General features: G+C 39.4%; 1 protein-coding gene across 7 annotated transcripts in view; it reads left to right on the forward strand.

The window, feature by feature from the left end:
- The window catches only part of BBS9 (Bardet-Biedl syndrome 9), a 479,889-nt gene that overhangs the window by 392,897 nt on the left and 59,566 nt on the right, over positions 1-27,426 (forward strand). For all 7 annotated transcript variants that reach the window (XM_027574543.1, XM_027574544.1, XM_027574546.1 and 4 more), the window contains one exon: positions 10,777-10,999. In XM_027574543.1, the coding sequence (XP_027430344.1) occupies positions 10,777-10,999 (223 nt within the window). The remainder of the gene's footprint in view (positions 1-10,776; positions 11,000-27,426) is intronic.

Genomic DNA, 27,426 nt, shown 5'->3' on the forward strand with positions numbered 1-27,426 from the left:
TGTAACCTGAGTGCATGTATCTCAGTAACAAAACATAAAAGATTTCTTCTATCTGTATCTTCTTGTCTTACATCCTGGAAAGCACTTAGCCTTTGCAAGAAAATATGAATTGTTGTCATTCTTCTGTCATAAATATTTGCTTCACTGATTTCAAATTTATACTTCCTACTGCCCCATTCCACCTTTTTTATTCAGTGAGTCATAGCATAATTTTTAAAGATATTTTAAATGACAGTTCAATAGGGGAGTCTGAGCATTGCACATATGTCAGTTGAAGTGACAATATAAAAATAGCTGGGACAAAGGCTGTGCATACACAGACACTGACAACGATAGCATTATTGGAGCCTGGAAGCCAGCAGTTGTTAGATAAGATACATCCCTATTTCAGAGATGTTAAAATTGGGGTGGGGGGAGGAAACTCCTGGAATTGATGGAATGTAATTGTTAAGTACAGACTAACAATTATAATTATAGTCATTTTTTATTAACAGGAAACCTCTGAGTAGTTTGAGTTGGGGACAGGAAGTTATTGAAAAAGGAAAGGCCTTAGTTTTCCATTTGGAGCAGACATCCTTGACCAGAAGCAGATTTCACATAAATAGGAAAAAAAATCTTATTAGTTGCTGCTTTTTGAAGAGAAAGCCACAAATAAGCTGTGAAAAGTAATGAAGGTTGAGTACCTATTGATACCACTTTTAATCTGGCAGATTGCATAACACAGTTATGAAATCTGAGTTTAAATTTCCCTATATGTCATTTATGAGAACTGTAGGAACCCAGGTCTTCCCTCTCACCACAGTGAATATGAATATGCAGAGGAAATCACTGGTATCGTTAACAGGAATATGCTTCACTTTCTGCCTTGAGAGTAGTGAGACTTTCCACTTTCCTGGAACTAAAATCTAATTTCTGTGGCTTAATGGCAATGGTTAGTTGCATTCTAACCCATTTGTTCTAAATTCAAGGTTATAAATATTTCTATATAGTTTTTAGCAATCTCAGAACCAAGGCCTGTAAACTTCACTAATTAGAGGATTTCCCTGGTTTGTAGAGAAAAAAGGAGAGGAATCACACACACATACAGAAGGAGAAGTAGAGAGAGAGAGAGAGATAGGCCTGCTTCCCACAATTCAAAATAATGTAAGAAAATTAACTCTTATTGAGCATTATTAAGTATTATGTATTGGCCAAGGACTCTACATATGTTACCCCATTTAATCCTATGCATCTTTGAAGTAGGGGGTTTTAGCAGATGCTATGTGTGATCTGCCCATATCTCTTCACTTCCCACCATTCCTGAAAGCTTCTGCCTTCTTAACATGTACAGCTTTTTGCCCGAGTACTCTTACTGTTTGGCAGAGGCTGTACAGCCACTGTGTTCAGTCAGTGACTGGTGGGAGTTGGTAGATTAATACCCTAGCTCCCTTGTCCCTCTGACCAGGAAAGTCCAAGGTATGTTATGCACAATCTCCCAGAGTAGTCCAACAGGGTTGCACAGTTGCCTTTAATGGTAATTGCTTGACAGCACGGTTTATTGGCTTTTCCCCCCTTCCCAATCTCACTTCCTCACTCACCCCTGGTACTTCTTGGATCAGCTCTTGGATAAACTATTTGCACTCACATCCTTGTCTCAGGACTACTAGTTCCAGTTTACAGATGAGGAACCATGCCTAGAAAATACCAGGCAAGATTTGAATCTAAACTAGAGGGCTCACAAAAATGAACAGCCTGATTCCATGGGGAAACTTTTGACCAGGTGATCTTATTCAAAAAGATAAAAAAGATATAAAAAAAGATAAAAAACCTTGAAGGATTTTTTAAAATTTTTAATTAAATTCCAGTTAGTTAACATACAGTGTAATATTAGTTTCAGGTGTACAATATAGTGATTCAGTACTTCCATACATCACCCGGTGCTCATTACCACAAGTGCCTCCTTAATCCCCATCACCTATTTAACCCATCCCCCCACCCACCTCCCCTCTGGTGACCATCAGTTTGTTCTCTGTAGTTAAGAGTCTGTTTCTTGGTTTGCCTCGCTCTTTTCTCCCCTCATGCTCATTTGTTTTGTTTCTTAAATTCCACATATGAGTGAAATCATGTGGCATTTGCCTTTCTCTGACTGACTTACTTTGCTTAGCATACTGTTCTCTAGCTCCATCCACATTGTTGCAAATGGCAAGATTTCATTCTTTTTTATGGCTGAATATATCACATCTTCTTTATCCATTCCTCAGTTGTTGGACACTTGGGCTATTTCCATAATTTGACTATTGTAGATAGGCATGTATCCCTTTGAATTAGTATTTTTGTATTCTTTGGGTAAATACCTACTACTACAATTGCTGGATCATAGGGGAGTTCTATTTTTTTTTTTTAAAGATTTTATTTATTTATTTGTCAGAGAGAGAGCGAGAGCACAAGCAGGGAGAGCAGCAGGCAGAGGGAGAAGCAGACTCCCCACTGAGCAAGGAGCCTGATGTGGGACTCAATCCCAGGACCCTGGGATCATGACCTGAGCCGAAGACAGATGCTTAACCAACTGAGCAACCCAGGCATCCCAGTTCTACTTTTAACTTTTTGAAGAACCTCCATGCTGTTTTCCGGAGTGGCTGCATCAATTTGCATTCCCAGGAACAGTGCAGGAGGGTTCCCCTTTTGCCACATCCTTCCCTATACCTGTTGTTTCTTGTGCTGTTGATTTTAGCCATTCTGACAAGTATGAGGTGATATTTCATTGTAGCTTTGATTTGTATTGCCCTGATGATCAGTGATGTCAAGCATCTTTTCATGTGTCTGTTGGCCATCTGTATGTCTTCTTTGGAAAAATATCTGTTCATGTCTTCAAATGGGAAAAGATATTTGCAAATGACATATCTGATAAAGGGTTAGTATCCAAAATATATGAAGAACTTATAAAACTCAACACAAAAAAAATGAATACTCCAATTAAAAAATAAGCAGAAGACTTGATCATACTGAAGTTTTACTCTTCTCCAATTTGACTACTTTAACAAGGATAAGTATAACTTATATTTTGTACTTATGTCTACCTGTGTTAGATTCTATACTAGATAATTTCATGGGCAAATTTAATTGACTTGTGGTTTATTTCACATAGCACTGGGATGAACTCAAAATATATATTGATTTTTGCACAAAACTGATGGCAAGTTACCTTATTATGTAGACAAGTGTAAAGACCTTCTATCTTGAATAACTTATTGGCAGATAATTCTTGATGTTCTTCTAGGAAGGAGGCTAAAACAAAAATCATTCGAAAATCACTTTACCTCTACCTCTTTCTAAATACATTTCATTTTCTTCATCATTATTTTTGTATACATTCTTATGTTATTACTTGAGTGAAAGTTACTTGAAGATAGGATCCATGTCTGATCCCCTTTTTTTTAACCTCACAATATTTAGTGTAATGTCTTGTATCAGTCAGGTCTAAATAAATATTCATAAAATAAATAAATGACTATATTGATTAAAACTAGTGCTTTATTAAATGGACAAAGACATTTAAAATCAGGATCAATATGGGGATAAACATACCATCTCATAAATAATTACTGTTGAACTGTGAGATTTGTGCTGTTGAATTTGTTACCTTAGCTTGATTGTGAAAAATGACACTAACATTGAATGATGTGCCACTCAGTAACTTACGATACCATTCTAAATACCTTTTCTCCTTCTCCAGAATTCTGTTTAAAAGAAAATAGAAATAGAAACCTAGTATGTGGACCTTCTTGTAGCTATTTCAGATCCATTGGTAGCCTTGACTAAGAAAGAAGTAGGTAGTCACATCTTAAAATAGTGAAGCTACTGGGTGGTTCTGAAGAACCCAAACTAATTAAAGGGAGGAGAGAAAAACATAAAGAAAAGGATCCTGTACATCTTCACACTTTTTTTGGACGCTTTCCCCTGATTTTGGTCATTCCTTGTTCTTTGAGAGTGTTAAGAACACAGCATCATCAGGGGGAGGAGTTGATGCCTTTACTTTGTTCACATGGTTCTTCTCTTGTTCTAGCTTTGTTAAGTTTTCCCCAGACTCCATCAGATATGGGTACTTAGGGAGTCTATGACCCCATGTGACTTATGATTTTATTATAGGAGTGGCTGCTTCAAGTATTCTTAATAGTGAATCCCTGAAACAAGCAACTATAATTCAGACTCATAGACCATTCCTAGGTGTCAGTTTCAGTAGTTTATGAGGTGCTAAAGCTTTTTTTTATTTATTTGAGAGAGAGAATGAGAGAGAGGGAGAGAGAGAGCACATGAGAGGGGGGAGGGTCAGAGGGAGTAGCAGACTCCCTGCCAAGCAGGGAGCCCCATGCGGGACTCGATCCTAGGACTCCAGGATCATGACCTGAGCTAAAGGCAGTCACTTAACCAACTGAGCCACCCAGGTGCCCAGGTGCTAAAGCTTTGATGGACCCTTCTGAAAGTTTGACCCATCTAAAGTGACATAGATAAAATCTTATTTAATTATATGCAGATTATTCATTTGAGTCCAGAAGCTGATTTAAATTTTGGTTCTGTTAATATGTTAATTGTGCCCATAAATTTTCTGGGGGATAAGACCTCATATGATATTTTCTAAAGCCAAGTTTAGTAAAAGGAGCCTAAGATGATCTGATGACAGTAGATTGCAAGACATACAATGAAATGAGAAAGAAGTGCTCTGTGGCATAGTGGTCAAGATTTATTTTTTAATTTCATTAGTTTTCTTAGGATGAAAGTAACTTTTATTTGCTTAAAAACAGCAAACAAATACGCAAACATATATACCAACCCATCTAAGTAACTATCATATATGAAGCAATTGTGGTGGTTTACAATGTTTTCTCAGGCTGATCTCTGAAAATATTACTTGTGTTTTCCCTGGTTGCTATGACAGATGTTAATTTTCAATGTCATCTTAGGAAAAGGTTAACAAATTTAATTTTTCTCTGAAACCTGCATTCTTGACTTTCTCACTCCCGTCTCCACCCTTTACCAGTCTCTCATTTTTGACTTGGAGCTGTGTGAAGGTCTCTTCTGTCTCCTCCAAAATCTAGAGCATGGGGAGATAAGGAGCAGGGCATTTAGGGCCGCATAATCCTGGATTCCATTACAGCTCCTCCTTTTAATAATTGTGTCATTTTATGGTGCAATACTTTATATCTAGAGCCTTAGCTGGAAGTTGCAATGCCTACCTTCATAGGATAGTAGTAAGAATTAACCAAAATAATATTTGTAAAATTTTCAGCATATTTTCTAGCACATAAGAGGTTTTTACTCTTGTTGCTGCCGTTGCTGTTATTTCTGGGGCTATTATTCATGGGAACCAGCTCAGAAAAGATAACCTTTTGGAGAGAACTCTTACAAGAAAGAATGATAGCATGGAATTAAGTATATACAATTGCTAAATATGTCTCAAATCTGCGAGCATCTGGCAAGGGAAATTCATTTTCTGGTCTTTAACTGATGAGGAAACCAAGACCCAGAGAACTAAAATAACTTTCCTAGAGACGAACAGCTTGTAAGGAAAGGTGCCACAATTCAGCCTAGGTCTCCTGACTTCTAAGCCAATGCACCTTTCATGATCTATGCTGACGCTTCTATGGAAATTATAAGTAAGCATGTCATTAGCATGAAATGGTGAATAAGTGAAGGATAAGTGATGCATATTAGTCAGGCTAATGACCTCAGCGGGAAAAGCAGCATCAAACTTAGTATTTACTTTCTTGGAGCTCACCTTCTTGGGCCTCCATTGTCCCCTATCTTGTACCTTCAAAGAAATGATTTTTATATATTTGTCTCTAGTTATTTTCCATGGGATAATTAGTTGAAATTACCTAATCTACCATTGCTAGAAGGAACTTTCCTCTGGAATCTTCATTATCAATTTGATTTTCCAGTCTTAATGTTTTTTTGTATGTTGCTTCTGAATAGTGCATATTGATCAGGAGCTTTTCTTGAAGCAATTGTTAGTGCTTAGTGAGGGTGATTGGCTCCATTGGACATCATTGATGTTTTATTTTAAAACTGAATATGTCTAGGGGCACCTGGGTGTCTCAGTTGCCTAAGCATCTGACTTCAGCTCAGGTCATGATCCGAGGGTCCTGGGGTTGAGCCCTATGTCGGCCCTGTATCGGGCTCCGTGCTCAACAGGGAGTCTGCTTGTCCCTCTACCTCTCCCTCTGTCCCTCGCTTGTACTCTGACTCTCTCTCAAATAAATAAATGAAATATTTTTAAAATGAATATGGCTATCCAGGATCAAGTTTTATGATAATTCAAGTAATCTACTGTAGATAGCATTGAGGTCAGCATGGGAGTACAGATCAAATGCAAAACATAAGCTTAAGGAAACAGGACCAGAGTATGTTGTTTAAAGCAACCTCATGCTTTCTGGTTGTATTGCAGCTAAACTCTATGAAGGTCACTTGTTTTCTGTTTGCCAGAGTTTTTAGATTGTCCTCCATTAGGAAGCAATATGCTTCATTTTTTCACAAAGCAGTGTTGATAAGCCCAGTACCCTGTTCTCCTTTTGGTTGAAATGTGAATTAGACTTTTACAGCTTTTGAATCATGACAAAGAAATAGAGAACTCCAAAGTCCAATAAATCACTTTGGTTTAAAATTTAAAAAGAATGATTGGCAAGTGTTTCATTTTATTGATAGGATGAAAAATATAAAGCCGATTTTTTTTCAAAGCTTTATTTTATAAAAACTGTTGAGTATAATAATCTGAAACTTACTAAGATGCCATTGAGGCCATACAGCTTGGTGTCATTTTTTTTTTTTTAATTCTTAAAGGTTTGTGTTAGTTTTTGGGTCAGTTTTTTCTATTTTTTAAAATTTTAATTCCAGTATGGTTAACGTACAGTATTATATTAGTTTCAGGCGTACAATAGAGTGATTCAGCAATTCTAGACATTACTCAGTGCTCATTACCGTAAATGTACTCTTAATTCCCTTCAGCTTGGTATAATTTTAAAAAGTTTTATTTTATTGTGTTTTAGGTTCAAGGGCTGTTTTACTTTTCAGAGGTAAATAGCTCAACATTTTGAGCCCTCTGCATGAGAGGAAGATGGGGTTGAGCTGAGACCTTGGGAACAAAGGAAAACCCTAATTATCAATACTAAACTGGATGAAGTAAGCACCAAAAAACCTAATAAATATATTAATTTCTAACTGACATGGGTTATAAAGAAGATAAAACAGAGTAACATGTACATTTAAATTTATTTAAAAAAATTTATAAGATCTTATTTATTTGAGAGAGAGAGAAGGCCTGAGCATGAGCAGGGGGAAGGGGAAGAGGGTGAGAGAGAAGCAGGCTCCCCACTGAGCAGGGAGTCTGACTTGGGGCTCGATCCCAGGACCCTGAGACCATGACCTGAGCCGAAGGCAGATGCTTAACTGACTGAGCCACCCAGGTGCCCCTTAAATTTATTGATTGATTGATTCACACATTTTTTATTTAACTTCCTACCTGCTGTTGTTTTCTAAAAGCCACACATGAGATAGCTGGGATTTGAAAACTAAAATCAAATCAGTTCTTACAGAAGAGCACATGCTTAGTATTTTCTCCCTTTCCAGACACTTTTAGCACAATTTTCCCCAAATTAAGATTTTCTTCTACTCTTACAATTAGAAGAGGCAAAATTATTAGTACAATTGATACTCAGCTATAAAGGATAAAGGTTAGGTATATGCATGGTGTGTGTGTGTGTGTGTGTATAGACATTAAAACTGGACATTAAACTTGTCAATTTAAGAGCTGTAAATAAAGGTGGTGGATTCAAACACTAAAAAGATGGTTAAAATAGCTTACCTTTAACGTGCTTCTCATACTTGAAGATTCTACATTTCCACATATTTTTGTCTCACATTTTGTGAGGTAATTTTGCTATGTGTTTGATCAGTAAATTATCACATTGCATTTTTATTTAACAAAACTCTCATTTCAAAGGCTCTTCATTTGTCTCATAGCATTCCTTTTATTATCATATTTGAGTTTATTTAGCAATACAGTCCTTCTAAATAATAATCCTATATTTTAGTAGCAATCCTTCTGAAGTATTGGCATTATGCCTCATTATATTAAAGAAATATCCATGCCAACTATGACATGGTTTTGACTTGATCTGCAAGTTGGCAGTAAGAGAGGAAATTCATAGTACGTCTATGTTAACTAAATGCCATATCTACTTAAATTATCTAATATGCTACTGTAATCTTATGAAAACAGTAGTTTGCTTAGACAAATAGTCTATAAAATAGTAGGAACTGTTTTAATGCTGAAATGACCACAGAGCACACAAATGCCAAATTATATACAAAGGATCTTTGCTTCTTATACTCCAGAGTTCTTTGTCAATGGCTCCAAAGGCAACTTAAAAATATGTTTTCTGGTTCACCTGGTTTACTATTTTGTCTTAAACCCATTATCTTGAAATACAAATTCAATTTTAGGTATTGGTCTAGTTTAGATTTGGATTTTGTATAGAGAGTCTTTGTGGTAAATAATGGTTTATTATTCTTCAGTGGTTTGGGGTAGGAAGCTCTTTTCACAGTCTGTGACATCTCCTGAAAGGATTTTCAAGATCATTGTAATTAATTTGTATCCTAATTTAGTCAGTGCTATTTATAATGGCTCAGTAGGGCAAAAACCCTTAATTTTGGCAATTAGTGGGAAGTTCTCCATTGGACATATAGAGAGTTCACACTTAGGTCTAAAGAACCAACTCCATTAGCGCGGAAGGAAGACATGTGGCAAGTATGGAAAAGGTCTAGAGTTTAGTTGTCTGGTTGCTCACTGTGAATCAAGAGTTGAGGCAGCTGTCAAGAGATCAGAGGCAACCAAAGGCCTGGCTGGCAGGGAGAATTCCCAGTAAATGGGAGGGATGGCCCTCTCCTACCCTGCACTCCCAACCCCAGCCTGGTGTCCTGGGGGTCAGTTTGGGGTTCTCTAGTTAGCTGTATAAATTTTTAATTGTTTAAATTTGGAGCTCATTCAAATACAAGTGGTCAGGACGGAGAGAAAACTTGAAACCATGTTTATATAGGGAAGAGCTGGAGGAACTGAGGTTATTTATTCTGGAGGAGAGGGTACAGAATTGCTGTCTTCACAGATATAAAGAGCTATCATGTAGAAGAGAGGTTAGCTTTATTGTGCATGGCTCTGGAGGGTAGACTCAGGGCCAGCGGGGCAGATTTTGACTCACTATAAGAATAGCTTTCTGCTGGTTACACATGTCCCTGGACGGAGTGAACTGCCTCCAAAAGTAGTAATTTTGGACTGTGAAGACAACCATGCTTAGGCAGATGGTTGCTATTGCAAACAGGGTCCTAGGAAAATCCCACAAGACTGGATCTCTAAAGTCCTCCCAACCTAGTTCTATGTTCTATGTCTTACCATCTCTCTGTCCAGCTAACACATTTCTTAATCACCCTCTGTTTATCAAGCATAGTGCTAGGGGTGCAGAGAACTCCGGGCACTCCCATGGGGAAACCAAACATGCAGCCAGCCACTACAGCACAGGGTGAGAAGTAACCTAATCCACTTTGGATATTTGAGGTTGGAGCGGTGCTAACTGTAGGCTTCCCAGGGGTTCCAGCCGAGTCTCAGGTTTCTTACCTCTTATATAAGGGGCTTGGACTATTCTGTAGCATTCTATGCAAATAAATTCGTTCAGTGTCTTCCTTTATAGTTTCATTTTGATCGTCAGGCCCATGGTGCTCTAGCTTTTACCAACCTCTGGGTACAAATGGAGTCACACTGGCAACAATACCCAGATTTCACTTAGGCTTGCCTATTGTGCTGCTTAGGACCTCTGGACCTCTATAAAAATCTTTCCCAGCTATCTCTAGGACTCCCTGGCCATGCCCAGTGGGCGCTCATGAGCTGACTCCTCCTGCTTCTTGCTCTGTTATTATCTGAACCCACCTGAGGGTGGGGCCTCCTCACGCCAGTCTTGCTGGTGGTTCCCTCTATGATGATGACGAGGTCCCTGCCCAGCATTGGTATTTCTAGGATTGCAGCCGTTACGGTGCTAAGGTGACACTGCACTTCTCGAGGTCTTCACTGTAGCACAGCCATACTAGTCCCAGCTAAAGTGGGGTTAAAAGCCCACTTCCTCATTTTGTGTCATTTTTTATCACCTGGGCAGTGAAGTGGGACCAGATAGGCTTATGTCTCACAAAATTCCTCTTGAAATAAGCTCCTCTGGTTTCTGCCTGCAACCCCAAGGCTGTGGGATCAGTAGCTGAGAGAGACACCAGGGTTTTCTCTTCATTCCAGTTTCCCCCAAGATCTCCAAAGGTCCTTCCTGTGCTGGCCAGTTCTCCTTGAGCAGAAAGATAAAGCAAATGAACTGTAATCCTGGCAGTTTCAGGATCCAGATCATCAAATATACCTATACCTGAGACGATTATCGTTATTGTTATTTATGACTTATGTCTGGCACAGGGCTAAATAGTTTTCCTATATCATCTCAGTTAATCACCTCAGCCTTTGGAGCTGCAGACTCTTAGTATCCTCATTTGTAGATAAGGATGAGGCTAAGAGGAATTAAGTAACTTGCTCAAGGTCAAACAGCTGACAGAGCTAGAATTTGAAACCAGACTATTATGAAATAGTTCAGAAACCAAATTCTCAAAAGGCCCCCAACACTTGGACATAAACACGCCATCTTATAACCTGGTTTACAGTCAAGTGCCTCCTTTGCTCATTTTTAATCTTTGTGTAAATTCAAAATTGGTTTTTGCATCCAGGGCTGGGAAGAAACAGTGGATGCTGCCATTTCCCACCTCTTGAAGACTTGCCTGTCAAAGAGTTCGAAGGAGCAGGCCTTGAACCTCAGCAGCCAGCTGAACATACCCAAAGACACAAGCCGACTGAAGAAACATATCACCTTGCTCTGTGATAGATTAGCCAAGGGTGGACGTCTCTGCCTAAGTACAGATGCAGCGGCTCCGCAGACCATAGTCATGCCAGGTAAGAGCTTCGTCCATGCTCCCTAAACACGACTACTTTTCCCAAATTAAAGGAATGTGCCTGAGGTTGTATTTGGGGTTTACATTTCATATTAAAGTGATGATAGCCAAGAAAATTGCTTTCACATTTCCCCTCAGATATCCCAGCGTAACCACTTGGATAAATATTCTTGGGGTATTTGCTTGCTAGACATTTCTAGAATGGTATGTCTTTTTTCTTCCCTTTGCTTTTAAATATATGATCCATTTTGTTTTGCTTCTAACCAATAAAAAGTGGATTAGAGAATAGAACTATTTTTAAGAAAAAGTTTTACTAAATGTGGTCTCGCGATACCATATTTCATAAATGTAAATAGCATAATACAAGCAGCTAATGTAATCCAGATGAGCGAGTCCCGTGCCTACTGCTGTTCGCTTGGATTGTGGTCATCAGAGTAAGGGGGGAAGAGACAAAGAAAAAGACTGGGATCAGGAGATGTGAACAGGCTGCGGAGACATGGCGCCTACAGGCCAAGGTAGAGAGAGATCCAGCTTGCCCCAACATGAGCAGTTAGTGCTGGTCATGGGCATCCCGGTCAGCCCTTTCCATGGTCAGAGGGGCTAAGCAATCAATGGTGCTACACCTGGGTCCCTCGGGGGCAGCAGCTCCCATGTCCTGCTTCCCTTAGTGGTCTGTCTTATGGCAACAGCAGGGAACATAAAGTAAATTCAGTGCAACAGCTGTAGTATCTTTTTCCTTCTAAAGCAAGGACCAGGGTATGAGAAGTGATGTGGTTTTCTCTTCTTCCTTCTCACATGCCTTATGTGCCCCTCCCCCACATGCTGATGCTCTTCCTCTTGCTTCCTTTTCCCCTCAATCAGCATTCCTAGAAGTAAAAAGGAATGCAAGCAAAAACTTAAAAAGATAAACATGGAGACAGCATAGCATAATCTAATAAGGACAGACTCTGGAGGCAGACAGACCAGTGTTTGGGTCCTGCCTTTATCCCTTACCGCTTATATGACCCTGGATATGTTAGTTAACTTTCCAGAGTCTTAGTTTCTTCCTTTCGAAAGTAGGTATAATAATGTCCTCCTTGTCACTGGGGCCTTAAATGTTTGTAAAGCACCTAGGACAATGTTTGGGATTGAGACACACTCAAAAGTAAAGACACACTCAAAAAATAAAACACACTCCAACAATTCTTACCATTGTTACAGATATACATGGGGGGGAGTAGTTGATTTGGCATCATGGGTTGCTATATTCCGTGATTTGAAATCTTTTTTACCTTATTTACACTCGGATGGAACCTTTTATTCCAAAAGAATTTTCTAATATGACCATTTCAGAATAGAAATGTCTTTCCACATAGAAACAGTTCTAATATAGTTTATCTTAATTTAGGCCCTCTTCCTCTTGCTCTGTTCATGTCCGCCCAACTGGTCCTTTGGCCTCTACTCATCTGTCTTCTGTCCCCTATTACAGGGTTATATTTGTAAGAAATAAATATTTAGGCTTAATGAGATAGTAAATGAAAAATATTTACTATGATCAGCACTCAGTATATGGCTCTCCCTCCTTCCTTGCCAATTAGAAAAACAAAGGAAGCTTGAGGGAGAAGGACAAATATATAAAAGAGAAAACTTAAGAAAGAGGTGGGAGCGGCCCCCTGACTGGCTGGCATAGCTACCCGTCGGTACAGGCCTGGGCAGCCCTGCCCTTTGTTCTCCGCCTCCCTGCCCGAGCCTCTTCGAGAATAGCCAGTGGCAATGCTGTGAGCAAAGACCTTGACACCTGGAGAGAACAGATGCTCCCTTAGCCACATTTATTGATTATGAAACTTTAGTCATTTGTTTAAATAACTAGGTTCAGAAGCATCTTGAGAGCTATTTCCACATAAGCCCTCAGTGCAGAATTTTTGAATGTGTGGAAGGAAGGGGCACAGGAAAGAGGAAGAGAAGGGAGGGAGGGAGAAATGAAAAAATGCAGGTAGATGGAAAATGTATTTGTTCACAAACCAGGAATCTATAAGCCAGGTCTGTGCCTCTCATGCCCAGTCTAGCTAAGATCAGTCCACTGGGGAGACTGAGGCTTTGTGCATCTGTGCTGCGCTATCAAGGTCTTCATTGCTTCTACTTGACCCAGTTTTTGACTGTGGTTGAGTGACTCTGTCCTGCTTGCTTTGATCTAATTATGGTAGTGAGTTTTAAAAAATTGTTAAATCAGTGCTCTCTGTCATTAACATGCTCCATTATTGCCTATAATACATTTCCTCCCTAGAACTCAAATTTTTCACACACTTATTTCTGTACTTAGCACATGTCTGAGGTAGAAGAAACATGTAGAGTTACTGCTGTTTTGTAAACAGACAACGGATTTAGGAAAAGCTAAATATCTTGCCCAGAGTTATATGGTGACCGGAAGGGTTCAGTCTAGAATCCAAATCTAGCCCACTGTGCTTCCCTCTAGACCACACAGACCGCAGTGGTACAAACACATTTCCAGCCTGAGCTTCCTTCTGTGTAAGCTGTTCTTGATCTGGCCTTCTTTTCACTTCAGTCTAGCAGTGTGGGAGGAAAAGGGCAGAAACAGTTTCATACAGTGTCTTTTCTTTGCTGTGAGGAATATGGTAAAGATTGATCTTTATTTTGTGCTTCATTTTTATTATCTCCGTAGGTGCCATGATCCCCATCATCACAGAGATAATAAGAACTACTGTGTTACTTCAAGCCAGTAATTGTGAAATTTACAGTGTTAGTGTAGCTGTAATAGTTGTTTCAGAATACACAAAAGGAAAGTGGCATATTAGAAAGGAGTGGGTTACTGAACGCATAAGCTTACAAGCAGTTTTCACAGACATGATCTTTTTTAAAAGCTGGGCAGGAACTCAGAAATCATCTGGTTCACCTCCCTCCCTTAACAGCTGAGGTAACTGAGGCCTAGGAAGATGAAGTGACTTGGTGGTTGGTATTACAAGGCAGGAGTGTGTGTCATTTTACCATGTTCCCTATTAAATGGCAGATGGATAAACATCTCAAAATAAAAAACCCTTGGTCTTTTCTAGCCTCATGACTTTATGAGCCCGGCACCTTGGATGTGCCCTTTCTTTGCTCCAGTAAAGGCCATGATGACAACATCCTCCCTGGCATCCAGAGTTTGAAAATCTTTCCCACTGGGAATTACCTTACGGACTTTTTGCCTCACATTTCTCCTGTTTGCCTTTATGAACCTTCAGATGCTCTATCAAGATTTAGCTCACCCTTTTCTGGGTGTATGTCTTTTTTTAATTGTAGAACCATCAAACTTAACTGTCTCCTACCTGGAGCTCCAGATTCACATTTTTTTCTGCTGGGGAATATTGCACTTTCATTAAATGTCCTTTCTCTAATCTCAGCTGTATGCATCCCCTTAGAGCAAGAGTCACAGAAAGCCACCAGGGTGGTGTTTTAAAAAAAAAAATGAAATGTGAATGCCTAGCTGGCTTTCTTATACACGTTTGTTACCTGCTTTGTCTCTGTAGGTGCTTGAGGCTGACAGATTTGCCTTAGATGGCCAGAGGCTTCCTTTTATGACCTCAGTGTCTAGGATGATATTTCACTGGCCTAATTATAGCGAAGACTTGACTCTCTCAAGCACATATGTAAAACTTAATGCACACATAGGTGGGCCTAACTTATGGTATTTGGAGACAAGTCATTTTAACCTCATGAATACTGGAGCTTTTTATCATTTCTGTATGAGTTTTTGTTCATTTTTTTTAACGACTTTATTTATTCGAGAGAGAGTGAGGGACCATGAGAGAGAGAGACACCAGTAGGCTGAGAGGCAGCGGGAGAGGGAGAAGCAGACTCCCCGCTGATCAGGGAGCCCGACTTGGGGCTTCATCCCAGGACTCTGAGATCATGACCTGAGCCAAAGGCAGTTGCTTAACTGACTGAGCCATCCAGGTACCCCGTCTGTATGGTTTTTAACCCTCATGTGTCTAGGTGATGCTTTGCATTGCAAGAAGTGGAGGGGGTTATGATGGCCCATCAAATGGAAGCTTGGAGAGCAGATGGTATGGGTCCCACAGCAGGGCAGGCACAGCAAGCTGAGCAGAGAAAAAGGCTTAAGGACAATCTAGGCTGGTCAAGTGCCTCAAGAGACTATTCTCTTAATGTGATCAAATGAATCAGAAGTTGCAACGGGCCATAGCTTCAATTGTATTTGCTTTGGCACTGCTGGATTCCTGGGCCTTAAGGAAGCCAATTTGGGGTGGAAGAAGAAAGCAAAGACAGTTTGATAAATAAGATGAGCCTTTTTACAGGTATGGGTCAGAAAACTTAACTCTGAGATGTGATATGGACCACCCCAAATTTAGTATTTTGTACATTTTTACTATATTAAGTGGGTAGGAGAAAATAGAGAGTAAAAATTTGAATAAGGTATCTATTCTATCCTTTGTGGAGATATATTTAAAACTCCCACTTTTTAGTATTTTAAATTTGAGTTAATGACCTTTTTGCCTTAAGGGTTGATGTTATTTTGAGGCTTCTTCCAAATGACCCATTTCAGTAGCATTTAAATTTAGCTTTCTCAGGTCTCACTTGGATGCTTGGTAAGGCATTTGGTGTTTACTTTCATATTGTCAGCATGATCTAGCTGTTGGTTTTACACTTTATTTGAATTTTTATAAGTTTGAAGTCTTTCATTTAAGAAATTTAGACAAATTCAACATAGGAAAGCCCTCAGGAAAAATTACTAAATAGCTTCTGAATCTGTTTGATTCATTTTTGTTTAAAAAAGGAGCAAGTTCCAAAATGGTAAAATACTGTCAATCCTCGAACAACATGGGTTTGAACTGCACAGGTCCACTTTTATGCAGATTTTTTTTTTTTTATAAATACAGTACAGTTCTGTAAATGTATTTTCTCTTCCTTATGATTTTCTTAATACCATTTTCTTTTCTCTAACTTGCTTTATGATAAGAATATAGTATATAAGATAGACAACATACAAAATGTATTCTGGTCAGCTGTTTATGTCATTGGTAAGGCTTCCAGTCAACAGTAGGCTCTTAATAAGTGTTTTGGGAGTCAGAAGTCATATATGGATTTTCCACTGCACAGGGAGTTGCCACTCCCAACCCCTGCATTGATCAAGGGTCAACTGTGCTATTGTGAAGTGGACTTTGACTTCAGAAGTACATGAGCTAGCTTGGTCCTTTAGCAGATATATAATACAGGACAAGTTTCTTAGCTTGTCGGCTTCTCAATTTTTTTCAACTATAAATAGGAATAATAACGGTACTTTACCAGAGTTTTTAGCCAAATTAAATATAATAGTACTTGGAAAGTGCTGAGTAAGTGCTTGACACAGCAAATTCTCACTAAATGTGAGTTTCTATTAATAATTATTATAAATACTAATATAAAATCTAAAAGGCACTTGTGAGAATTTGATAAAAGAATTCTAGAGTTACAAGAGAACAAAATGTAAGATCAGACAGGAAATTTTAAAAAAGAAGAGTGTAAAATTTGCCTTTTTGGGATACTTATCATAAAGTAACAGTGAATGGCAGTGTTGCAATTACAACAAGGGAGCTTGATACACCAAATAGAACATTCAAAATTGATTAAAGTCTGGAAGGTTTGAGACTAATTGGTATTAGAAGAAGACTACCTGAAACTGGAACCAACATTTTATTGTTTTTATTTGGGAAAATAAAGAGGTTCAGTTGAAAAATAAGTAAAGTTAAAATTAGCAATAAGTTTATTTTATCATGTATTTGCCAAAATTTATGTTATGCCCACAATTATGTGCTAATTCTTAGGACAACAATGAAAGAATTTTGTGTGATTTTTGTTTTTGGCATGTTGATAGATACTCACATTTGACCTTATAAGCACCTTTACAAAGAGAGTGTTCTTTTTAGGAAAAAATATTCCAAGGCATCATCCATTTCCCTAGGTGGGGTCTTTCTTAATCCTTTCATATGCAAATCATTTTCTCCAGAAACATCTATCCTGTCATCCTCTGGTCAATTTTCTTCTCTTGATTAATTGGAATGATTGCCAGATTTTCACTGGTCACTGTCCTTGCATCTCTAATGACACTTAAGCTGCTTTAAATCTTGCATCGTTTGCAGGATTTATAATTTCTCTCTGCAGCCCATTTATGCTGTATTTGCAACAATCTCCAACAGCTGGTGAGGGATGGACCCATGTAAAAAGTTGATAGCAGCCAGGGATTCATCTAGTGTTAAATGTGGAAAGACCCTTGAGGAGAAACTGATCTTATAAGTAGTCTGTTAGTTTTTGAGTGAATGTCTTTGTGTTATGCTTTTGCTTTTCTGTGACTACAGTTGGGATAATCAGAACTTCTATAAGCAGGAAAATCCGCCTCCCTCTCTGCCCATTAAATATGTAAGAATTTAGAATGTGCTAATCTGAACTCAGACCTCATGTGCTTCTGTGACATTTCAAAGCAAAGGAGAGAGGACAGGGTGAGTTTAAAAATGGTGCTAGGAACTGGCCTGCTGTTTGGAGAAAAAAAATAGATTACCTAGTCCCTACCATGTGCTATAGCGCATTTCAGATAGCTAAGAGATTTAAATGTAAAAAAATGAGATCACAAAACAGAGAAGGAAATAAAGGTAGACATATAGATGTGGAGGCAGGATAGGTCTTTCTAAGTAAGTCAGTAAAGGCAGGAAACAAAAGATTGAGCTTCAGGTACATACTTCTCAAAATCTGGTCCAGAAGCATATAAACCAAGGGGCGTGTTAATGGTAATTACCCTGGGTAGCGGAGTTATAGGCGCTGAGTACCCTCCTATTCTTTCTTGTCCATATACTGTGTACATTTTCCTACAAAAAATGTATATAACTCATCAGAAGGGACCATGATCAAAAGTACTACCAAGAAAACAACTATAATTGTATCAGAAATGGTGGTAAGGAAAAACCAAGGACTCATTTCATAGACCAGGAAAATTAATGGTTTTTTTTTATTCCCAAAAAGAAATAAGTTGTTCAAAGGCAATGACCATGTGCTTATGGGGCTTATTTGTATTTCCATCCTGATAAATGAGCCCAAGTCCTTTCCCGCCCAGGACCCCTTGTATAAATGTGTGCAGCCAGGTTATGGATTCTGCCTCCATCCCATCTCATCTCCTCTCTGAAAGTAGGCGAAATTATGCCATTTATTGATCTCTAAGTAACTTTTTCACCTTTCCATGAGTGACTTCATAATTGCTAAATCTGGTGAACACTTTGCCTACAACTCATTTGGCTGCCCTGTACCCTTTTACACTGAGACCATTTCCTTACAACATTTTCATTCCTCGGCTTTTCTTTCACTATTGGAAACTGTCCCTGTCCTCCTCAGGCGTGTCTTTTCCTGACTGCTTTGTGGCTTCTTGTCCCTTTTTCTGTCTCTCGACTGTTAGTATTCCATCTTCATGCTCTCCTGGACAGTTTCATCCAACTACCACCTGCATTCCATGATTTCTAGGTTTGTACATTTCTGTCTGGCTATTTTTTCCAGATTTCATGTGTCTCCATCAGTATCCCACAGGCCTCTCCACTTCCACGTGCCTGAATGCACCTCACCTCCTTCTGCATGTCTCATATCAGTGGATGATGTTACCCAGTGCCCCGGCCAGGGGCCTCAGAACAGCCTTGACCCTCTGTTTCCTTTATTCCTCATGTTCAGTCAATCACCAAAACTTGATGGTGGCACCTCCCAAATGTATCTCTTTTCACTGTCCACACTGCTATTACCTTACTTAATGCCCTTGTCTCCTATTGCTATTAAAATGGCCTACCAGTAGTCTTCTTGAATTAACATTCCTCCTTTATTTTTAGTACTATCATAAAAAACAAAACAACTTATGAATGTTCATAGCAGCATGATAGCCCAAAATGGGAACAATCCAAATATTTATCAATGATGAGTGGATAAACAAATGTGGCACATCCATATAGTGGAATATTCTACAACATGGATGAATCTTCAAAACATTATATTAAGTGAAAGAAAGCCAGTCCAAAAGACCATATATTATATGATTCCATTCATATAAAATGTCCAGAATAGCAAATTCAGAGAGGCAGAAAGTATACTAGTGGTTGCATAGGGCTAGGGGTGGGGTAGGGGTGGAGAAATGGCTAGTGATAGCTAATGGGTATGGGATTTCCTTTTGGGTGAGAAAAGTATTCTAAAATTAGGTTGCATGATGGCTGCACAACTCTGTGAATGTACTAAAAACCACTGAATATATGTTTTAAAAGTGTAAATTATGTTGTAATAAAGTTATTAAAATAACTCATATCTTTAATACACAGATAAAACATGTTTTGTAGAAATTTAGGAAATTCAGATGGGAAAAAAAGATTAAAAATTGCTACTAATCTGACCACCCTGAAATAGATACAAATGCTGCTGTATATAGATTTATGTATGTGTATATACATATATATATTCTGTGTGTGTATGTGTATACATATCTTTCCAGTTTTTTATTTTGCATATATACTTTTGTTTCATAAAATTGGGTCACACTGAACCTACTACTTTATAACCCACTTTAAAAACTCATTAAATCATTATTGCATTATTAAATATTATACATATTTTAATAGCTACATACTTAATCAGTCCCCTTTTGTCAAATATACAATTTCTGAAGAGGGGCGGAGCAAGATGGCGGAGGAGTAGGAGACCTGGATTTCGTCTGGTCTCAGGAATTCAGCTGAATAGGGATCAAACCATTCTGAACACCTACGAACTCAACAGGAGATCAAAGAAGAGAGTGGCACCAACTCTCTGAACAGAGAAGCGACCACTTACCGGAAGGTAGGACATGCGGAGAAGTGAATCTGAGGCGATATTCGGGAGGATAGACGGCGGGGGAGGGGCCTCCGTCGGCCGCTTCTGGCAAGTGATAGAGCCGCGGAGCACAAAATCGGACCTTTTAGAAGCCGGCTCCGCTGAGGGACGTCGCTCCAGTGGCTAAGCGGGGGGTGGAACCCTCGCAGGACAGTGGGGTCTCAGGACCCTCGGGGTCACAGAAAGACCGGGGGTGCCTGAGTGTGCCAGAGCTCCCAGGTATCAGATCGGGGAAGCCGGCTGCAGAGACGGAGCCAAGGCGCGGGCTCTCAGCTCGGGGTGGCCATAAACTGTGATCCGCGGCCCAGTCGGGCCACTGCTCCTCCAGCAGGGACCCAACAAGTGGCAGATCCGGGGAGACTCCCCTCCCTCCCCCGGGAGGAGCGGCGCGGGAGCGCACCGCAGGGATCTGCTCAGTTTGGAGACTCCACACGGCGTCGGGTGCCAGAGATAGAAACGCTCGATCACAGGCCGGGTGAGGATGGAGTGCGGCTGGAGACCGGGGAGATGAGAGTGACTGCTTTTCTCTGGGGGCGCACTGAGGAGCGGGGCCCTGAGTTCTCAGCTCCTCCGGGCGGAGATTGGGAGGCCACCATTTTCACCCTGTTCCTCCAAAGCTGTACCGAGAGCTTGCAGGGAACAAAAGCTCCTGAGAGCAAACCCGAGCAGCTTGCTTAGCCCGGACTCACAAGGGCGGGGCAATTCTGCCTCCGGCAAAGACTTTTGGGAACCATGGCAACAGGCCCCTCCCCCAGAAGAGCAGCACGAACAGCCAGCAAGCCAAGACCAAGTTTACCGATCAAGGAGAACGGGAGAACTCCAGCGCTAGGGGAATACTGCACATAGAATTCATGTCTTTTTTACCATGACTCATTAGTTTTTCAAAGTTAATTCTTTTAGCTGTTTTTTTTTTATTTTTCTTTTTCCCTTTTTCAACCAACATCTTATCAATCCCTTTTTTATAAAAACATTTTTTATTTTTCATTTTTAGAGTCATATTTTATCCCTTCATAGTAGTTACCCTTATTTTTGGCATATATATATAAGTTGTTCTCTCTTTAAAATTTTGAGATACAGTTTCTTCTAACAGATCAAAATATACCCTAAATCACTAGTGGATGGCTTTGTTCTAGTCTCCTGCCTGATCACATTCTCTCCCTTTTTTTTCTTTCTTTTTTTTTTAAATCTTCTTTCTTTTTTCAAACAACTTCTTCTCTTATCAATTCCTTTTATAAAAACTTTTATAATTTTCATCTTTACAGTCATCTTCCATCCCTTCATTGTATCAACCCTTATTTTGTACATATATAAGTCTTTCTTCCTTTAAAATTTTAGGAGGCACTTTCTTCTGACAGACCAAAATACGCCCAAAATCTAGTGTGTGGCACTGAGCTATGCACTAGCCTGATCATATTTGATCATATTCTGTTTTTTTTGTTTTGTTCTGTTTATATTTTTATCTTTTTCTTTTTTTTTTTCTCTTTCTTTTCCTTTCTTTTCCCCTGGTTTCAGGTCTTTTCTGATTTGTATAGAGTATATTTGCTGGGGACATTGTTAACCTGTTAGCATTTTGTTCTCTCATTCATCTATTCTCCTCTGGACAAAATGACAAGACGAAAATAATCACCTCAGCAAAAAGAACAAGAGGTAGTACCATCTGCCAGGGACCTACTCAATACGGACATTAGTACGATGTCGGACCTAGAGTTCAGAATCATGACTTTAAAGATACTAGCTGGGCTTGAAAAAAGCGTGGAAGTTATTAGAGAAACCCTTTCTGGAGAAATAAAAGAACTAAAATCTAACCAAGTCGAAATCAAAAAGGCTATTAATGAGGTGCATTCAAAAATGGGGCACTAACTGCTAGGATAAATGAGGCAGAAGAGAGAATCAGCAACATAGAAGACCAAATGATGGAAAATAAAGAGGTTGGGAAAAAGAGAGAAACAACTACAGGATCATGAGGGCAGAATTCGAGAGATAAGCGATACGATAAGATGAAAAACATTAGAATAATTGGGATCCCAGAAGAAGAAGAAAGAGAGAGAGGGGCAGAAGGTATATTGGAGCAAATAATAGCAGAGAACTTCCCTAATGTGGGGAAGGAAACAGGCATCAAAATCCAGGAGGCACAGAGAACCCGTCTCAAAATCAATAAAAATAGGTCAACGCCCCGACATCTAATAGTAAAACTTACGAGTCTCAGAGACAAAGAGAAAATCCTGAAAGCAGCTCGGGAGAAGAGAGATGTAACCTACAATGGTAGAAACATTAGACTGCCAACAGACCTATCCACAGAGACCTGGCAGGCCAGAAAGGAGTGGCATGATATCTTCAGAGCACTAAATGAGAAAAATATGCAGCCAAGAATACTATATCCAGCTAGGCTCTCATTGAAAATAGAAGGAGAGATAAAAAACTTCCAGGACAAACAAAAACTAAAGGAATTGGCAAACACGAAACCAGCCCTCCAAGAAATATTGAAAGGGCTCCTCTAAGCAAAGAGGAGCTTAAAAGCAGCATGGATCAGAAAGGAACACACACAATATACAGTCACAGTCACCATACAGGCAATACAATGGCACTAAATTCATACCTTTCAGTAGTTACCCTGAATGTAAATGGACTAAATGCCCCAATCAAAAGACACAGGCTATCAGATTGGATTAAAGAACAAGACCCATCAATATGCTGTCTGCAAGAGACTCATTTTAGACCCAAAGACACCCCCAGATTGAAAGTGAGGGGGTGGAAAACCATTTACCATGCTAATGGACACCAAAAGAAAGCTGGGGTGGCAATCCTTATATCAGACAAATTAGATTTTAAAACAAACTGTAATAAGAGATGAAGAAGGACACTATATCTTACTTAAAGTTTCTATCCAACAAGAAGATCTAACAATTGTAAATATCTATGCCCCTAACATGGGAGCAGCCAATTATATAAGGCAATTAATAACAAAAGCGAAGAAACACATCGACAACAATACAATAATAGTGGGGGACTTTAACACCCTCTCACTGAAATGGACAGATCAGCTAAGCAAAAGATCAACAAGGAAATAAAGACTTTAAATGAAACACTGGACCAAATGGACTTCACAGACATATTCAGAACATTCCATCCCAAAGCAACAGAATACACATTCTTCTCTAGTGCCCATGGAACATTCTCCAGAATAGATCACATCCTAGGTCACAAATCAGGTCTCAACCGGTACCAAAAGATTGGGATCATTCCCTGCATATTTTCAGACCACAATGCTTCGAAACTAGAACTCAATCACAAGAGGAAAGTCGGAAAGAACTCAAATACATGGAGGCTAAAGAGCATCCTACTAAAGAATGAATGGGTCAACCAGGAAATTAAAGAAGAATTAAAAAAATTCATGGAAACAAATGAAAATGAAAACACAACTCTTCAAAATCTTTGGGATACAGCAAAGGCAGTCCTGAGAGGAAAGTATATAGCAATACAAGCCTTTCTCAAGACACAAGAAAGGTCTCAAATACACAACCTAACCCTACACCTAAAGGAGCTGGAGAAAGAACAGCAAATAAAGCCTAAACCCAGCAGAAGAAGAGAAATAATAAAGATCAGAGCAGAAATCAATGAAATAGAAACCAAAAGAACAGTAGAACAGATCAACGAAACTAGGAGCTGGTTCTTTGAAAGAATTAACAAGATTGATAAACCCCTGGCCAGACTTATCAAAAAGAAAAGAGAAATGACCCACATCAACAAAATCATGAAGGAAAGAGGAGAGATCACAACCAACACCAAAGAAATACAAACAATTCTAAGAACATATTATGAGCCACTCTATGCCAGCAAATTAGATAACCTGGAAGAAATGCGTGCATTCCTAGAGATGTATCAACTACCAAAATTGAACCAGGAAGAAATAGAAAACCTGAACAGACCTATAACCACTAAGGAAATTGAAGCAGTCATCAAAAATCTCCCAACAAACAAAAGCCCAGGGCTAGACGGCTTCCCAAGGGAATTCTGTCAGACATTTAAAGAAGAATTAATACCTATTCTCCTGAAACTGTTCCAAACAATAGAAAAGGAAGGAACACTTCCAAACTCATGTTATGAGGCCACCATTACCTTGATCCCAAAACCAGACAAAGACCCCATCAAAAAGGAGAACTACGGACCAATATCCTTGATGAACATGGATGCAAAAATTCTCACCAAAATACTAGCCAATAGGATCCAATAGTACATTAAAAGGATTATTCACCACGACCAAGTGGGATTTATCCCTGGGCTGCAAGGTTGGTTCAACATCCGCAAATCAATCAACATGATACAATACATTAACAAAAGAAAGAACAAGAATCATATGATCCTCTCAATAGATGCAGAAAAAGCATTTGACAAAGTACAGCATCCTTTCTTGATCAAAACTCTTCAGAGTATAGGGATAGAGGGTCCATACCTCAACATCATAAAAGCCATCTATGAAAAACCTACAGCGAATATCATTCTCAATGGGGAAAAGCTGAGAGCTTTTCCCCTAAGGTCAGGAACACGGCAGGGATGTCCACTCTCACCACTGCAATTCAACATAGTATTAGAAGTCCCAGCCACAGCAATCAGACAACAAAAAGAAACCAAAGGCATCTAAATCGGCAAAGAGGAAGTCGAACTCTCACTCTTTGCAGATGATATGATACTGTATGTGGAAAATCCAAAAGACTCCATCCCAAAACTGCTAGAACTCATACAGGAATTCAGTAAAGTAGCAGGATATAAAATCAGTGCACAGAAATCAGTTGCATTCCTATACACCAACAATAAGACAGAAGAGAGACAAATCAAGGAGTCGATCCCATTTACAACTGCACCCAAAACCATAAGATACCTAAGAATAAATTTAACCAAAGAGGCAAAGGATCTGTACTCAGAAGACTATAAAATACTCATGAAAGAAATTGAAGAAGACACAAAGAAGTGGAAAAACGTTCCATGCTCATGGATTGGAAGAACAAACATTGTGAAGATGTCAATGCTACCTAGAGCAATCTACACATTCAATGCAATCCCCATCAAAATACCATCCGCTTTTTTTCAAAGAAATGGAACAAATAATCCTAAAATTTGTATGGAACCAGAAGAGACCCCGAATATCCAGAGGAATATTGCAAAAGAAAAGTAAAGCTGGCGGCATCACAATTCCGGACTTCAAGCTCTATTACAAAGCTGTCATCATCAAGACAGTATGGTAGTGGCACAAAAACAGACACATCGATCTATGGAACAGAATAGAGAGCCCAGAAATGGACCCTCAACTCTATGGTCAACTCATCTTTGACAAAGCAGGAAAGAATGTCCAATGGAGAAAAAGACAGTCTCTTCCACAAATGGTGTTGGGAAAATTGGACAGCCACATGCAGAAGAATGAAACTGGACCATTTCCTTACACCACACACAAAAATAGACTCCAAAAGGTTGCAAGACCTAAACGTGAGACAGCAGTCCATCAAAATCCTAAAGGAGAACACAGGTAACAACCTCTTCGACCTTAGCCGCAGCAACTTCTTCCTAGGAGCATTGCCAAAGGCAAGGGAAGCAAGGGCAAAAATGAACTATTGGGATTTCATCAAGATCAAAAGCTTCTGCACAGCAAAAGAAACAGTCCACAAAACCAAAAAACAACCGACAGGATGGGAGAAAATATTTGCAAATGACATATCAGATAAAGGGCTAGTATCCAAAATCTATAAAGAACTTATCAAACTCAACACCCAAAGAACAAATAATCCAATCAAGAAATGGGTAGAAGACATGAACAGACATTTTTCCAAAGAAGACATCCAAATGGCCAGCAGACACATGAAAAAGTGCTCAACATCTGTCAGCATCAGGGAGATCCAAATCAAAACCTCAATGAGATATCATCTCACACCAGTCAGAACGGCTAAAATTAACAAGTCAGGAAACGACAGATGTTGGCAGGGATGTGGAGAAAGGTGAACCCTCCTACACTGTTGGTGGGAATGCAAGCTGGTGCGGCCACTCTGGAAAACAGTATGGAGGTTTCTCAAACAGTTGAAAATAGAGCTACCGTTCGATCCAGCAATTGCACTACTGGGTATTTACCCCAAAGATACAAAGGTAGGGATCCGAAGGGGTACGTGCACCCCAATGTTTATAGCAGCAATGTCCACAGTAGCCAAACTGTGGAGCGAGCCAAGATGTCCTTCGAAAGATGAATGGATAAAGAAGAAGTGGTATATATACACAATGGAATAGTGTGCAGCCATCAAAAGGAATGAGATCTTGCCATTTGCAACGACGTGGATGGAACTGGAGGGTGTTATGCTGAGTGAAATAAGTCAATCAGAGAAAGACATGTATCATATGACCTCACTGATAGGAGGAATTCTTAATCTCAGGAAACAAACTGAGTGTTGCTGGAGTGGTGGGGGGTGGGAGGGATGGGGTGGCTGGGTGATAGACATTGGGGAGGGTATGTTCTATGGTGAGCGCTGTGTATTGTGCAAGACTGTTGAATCACAGACCTGTACTTCTGAAACAAATAATGCAATATATTTTAAGGGAAAAAAAAAAGAAGAAGAAGATAGCAGGAGGGGAAGAATGAAGGGGAGCAAGTCAGAGGGGGAGACGAACCATGAGAGACGACGGACTCTGAAAAACAAACTGAGGGTTCTAGAGGGGAGGGGGTGGGGGGATGGGTTAGCCTGGTGATGGGTATTAAAGAGGGCACATTCTGTGTGGAGCACTGGGTGTTATGCATGAACAATGAATCAGGAACAGTACATCAAAAACTAATGATGTAATGTATGGTGATTAACATAACAATAAAAAATTATTTAAAAAATATACAATTTCTGCTTTTAGTATGATAAACAATTTAGTGAGTATTTTTTTAGCTAAATCTGCATACATCTGTAATGAATTTACAGTTTTCCATGAGTATGAGTTTCTTTGCAAAAATAGGGACCTGGGTATGTTACTTACCTGCTTGAAAATATTCTACAGGTCCCTATTAATTACCACATTGAATCAAAAGTCTTAAGCCTGAAGTACACATTCTTTATGAAATAGACCAACATTATCCTGATAGCTGTTATCTCTTACACTTTCATCCTTAAGAGTCTTTATCCAAAAAAAAAAAAAAAAAGAGTCTTTACCAATACCGAAGTATTCAATATTTTCCAAATGCACCATGCTTTGCAGGCTTCTGTAATTTTCTTGGCTTAGAGAGTCAGGCTTTGGCTGGTGGTAAAATTACCAGTAGTTTCTGAAGACTCAGCTGAAATGATGTTCCACAAAGCATTCCCTAGTCCTCCTGGCAGTGCTAGTCCCTCTCTCACCTGCCCTTCTTGGTCTCTGGGCATATGGCTATTATAGTGCTTATCATATGGTACCATAGTTTAATATTTTTACTTCATCCCTCACTCCTATATTAGGCTGTTAAGTCTGCCATGGCAAAATACCACAGGCTGGGTGGCTTAAACAACAGAATTTATTTTCTCACAGTTCTGGAGACTGGAAGTCCAAGATCAAGGTGCTGGCAGGTTTGGTTTTCCTGAGGTT

This window comes from Zalophus californianus, chromosome 12 (genome assembly GCF_009762305.2).
Source record: "Zalophus californianus isolate mZalCal1 chromosome 12, mZalCal1.pri.v2, whole genome shotgun sequence".
NCBI classification, from domain to species: Eukaryota; Metazoa; Chordata; class Mammalia; order Carnivora; family Otariidae; genus Zalophus; species Zalophus californianus.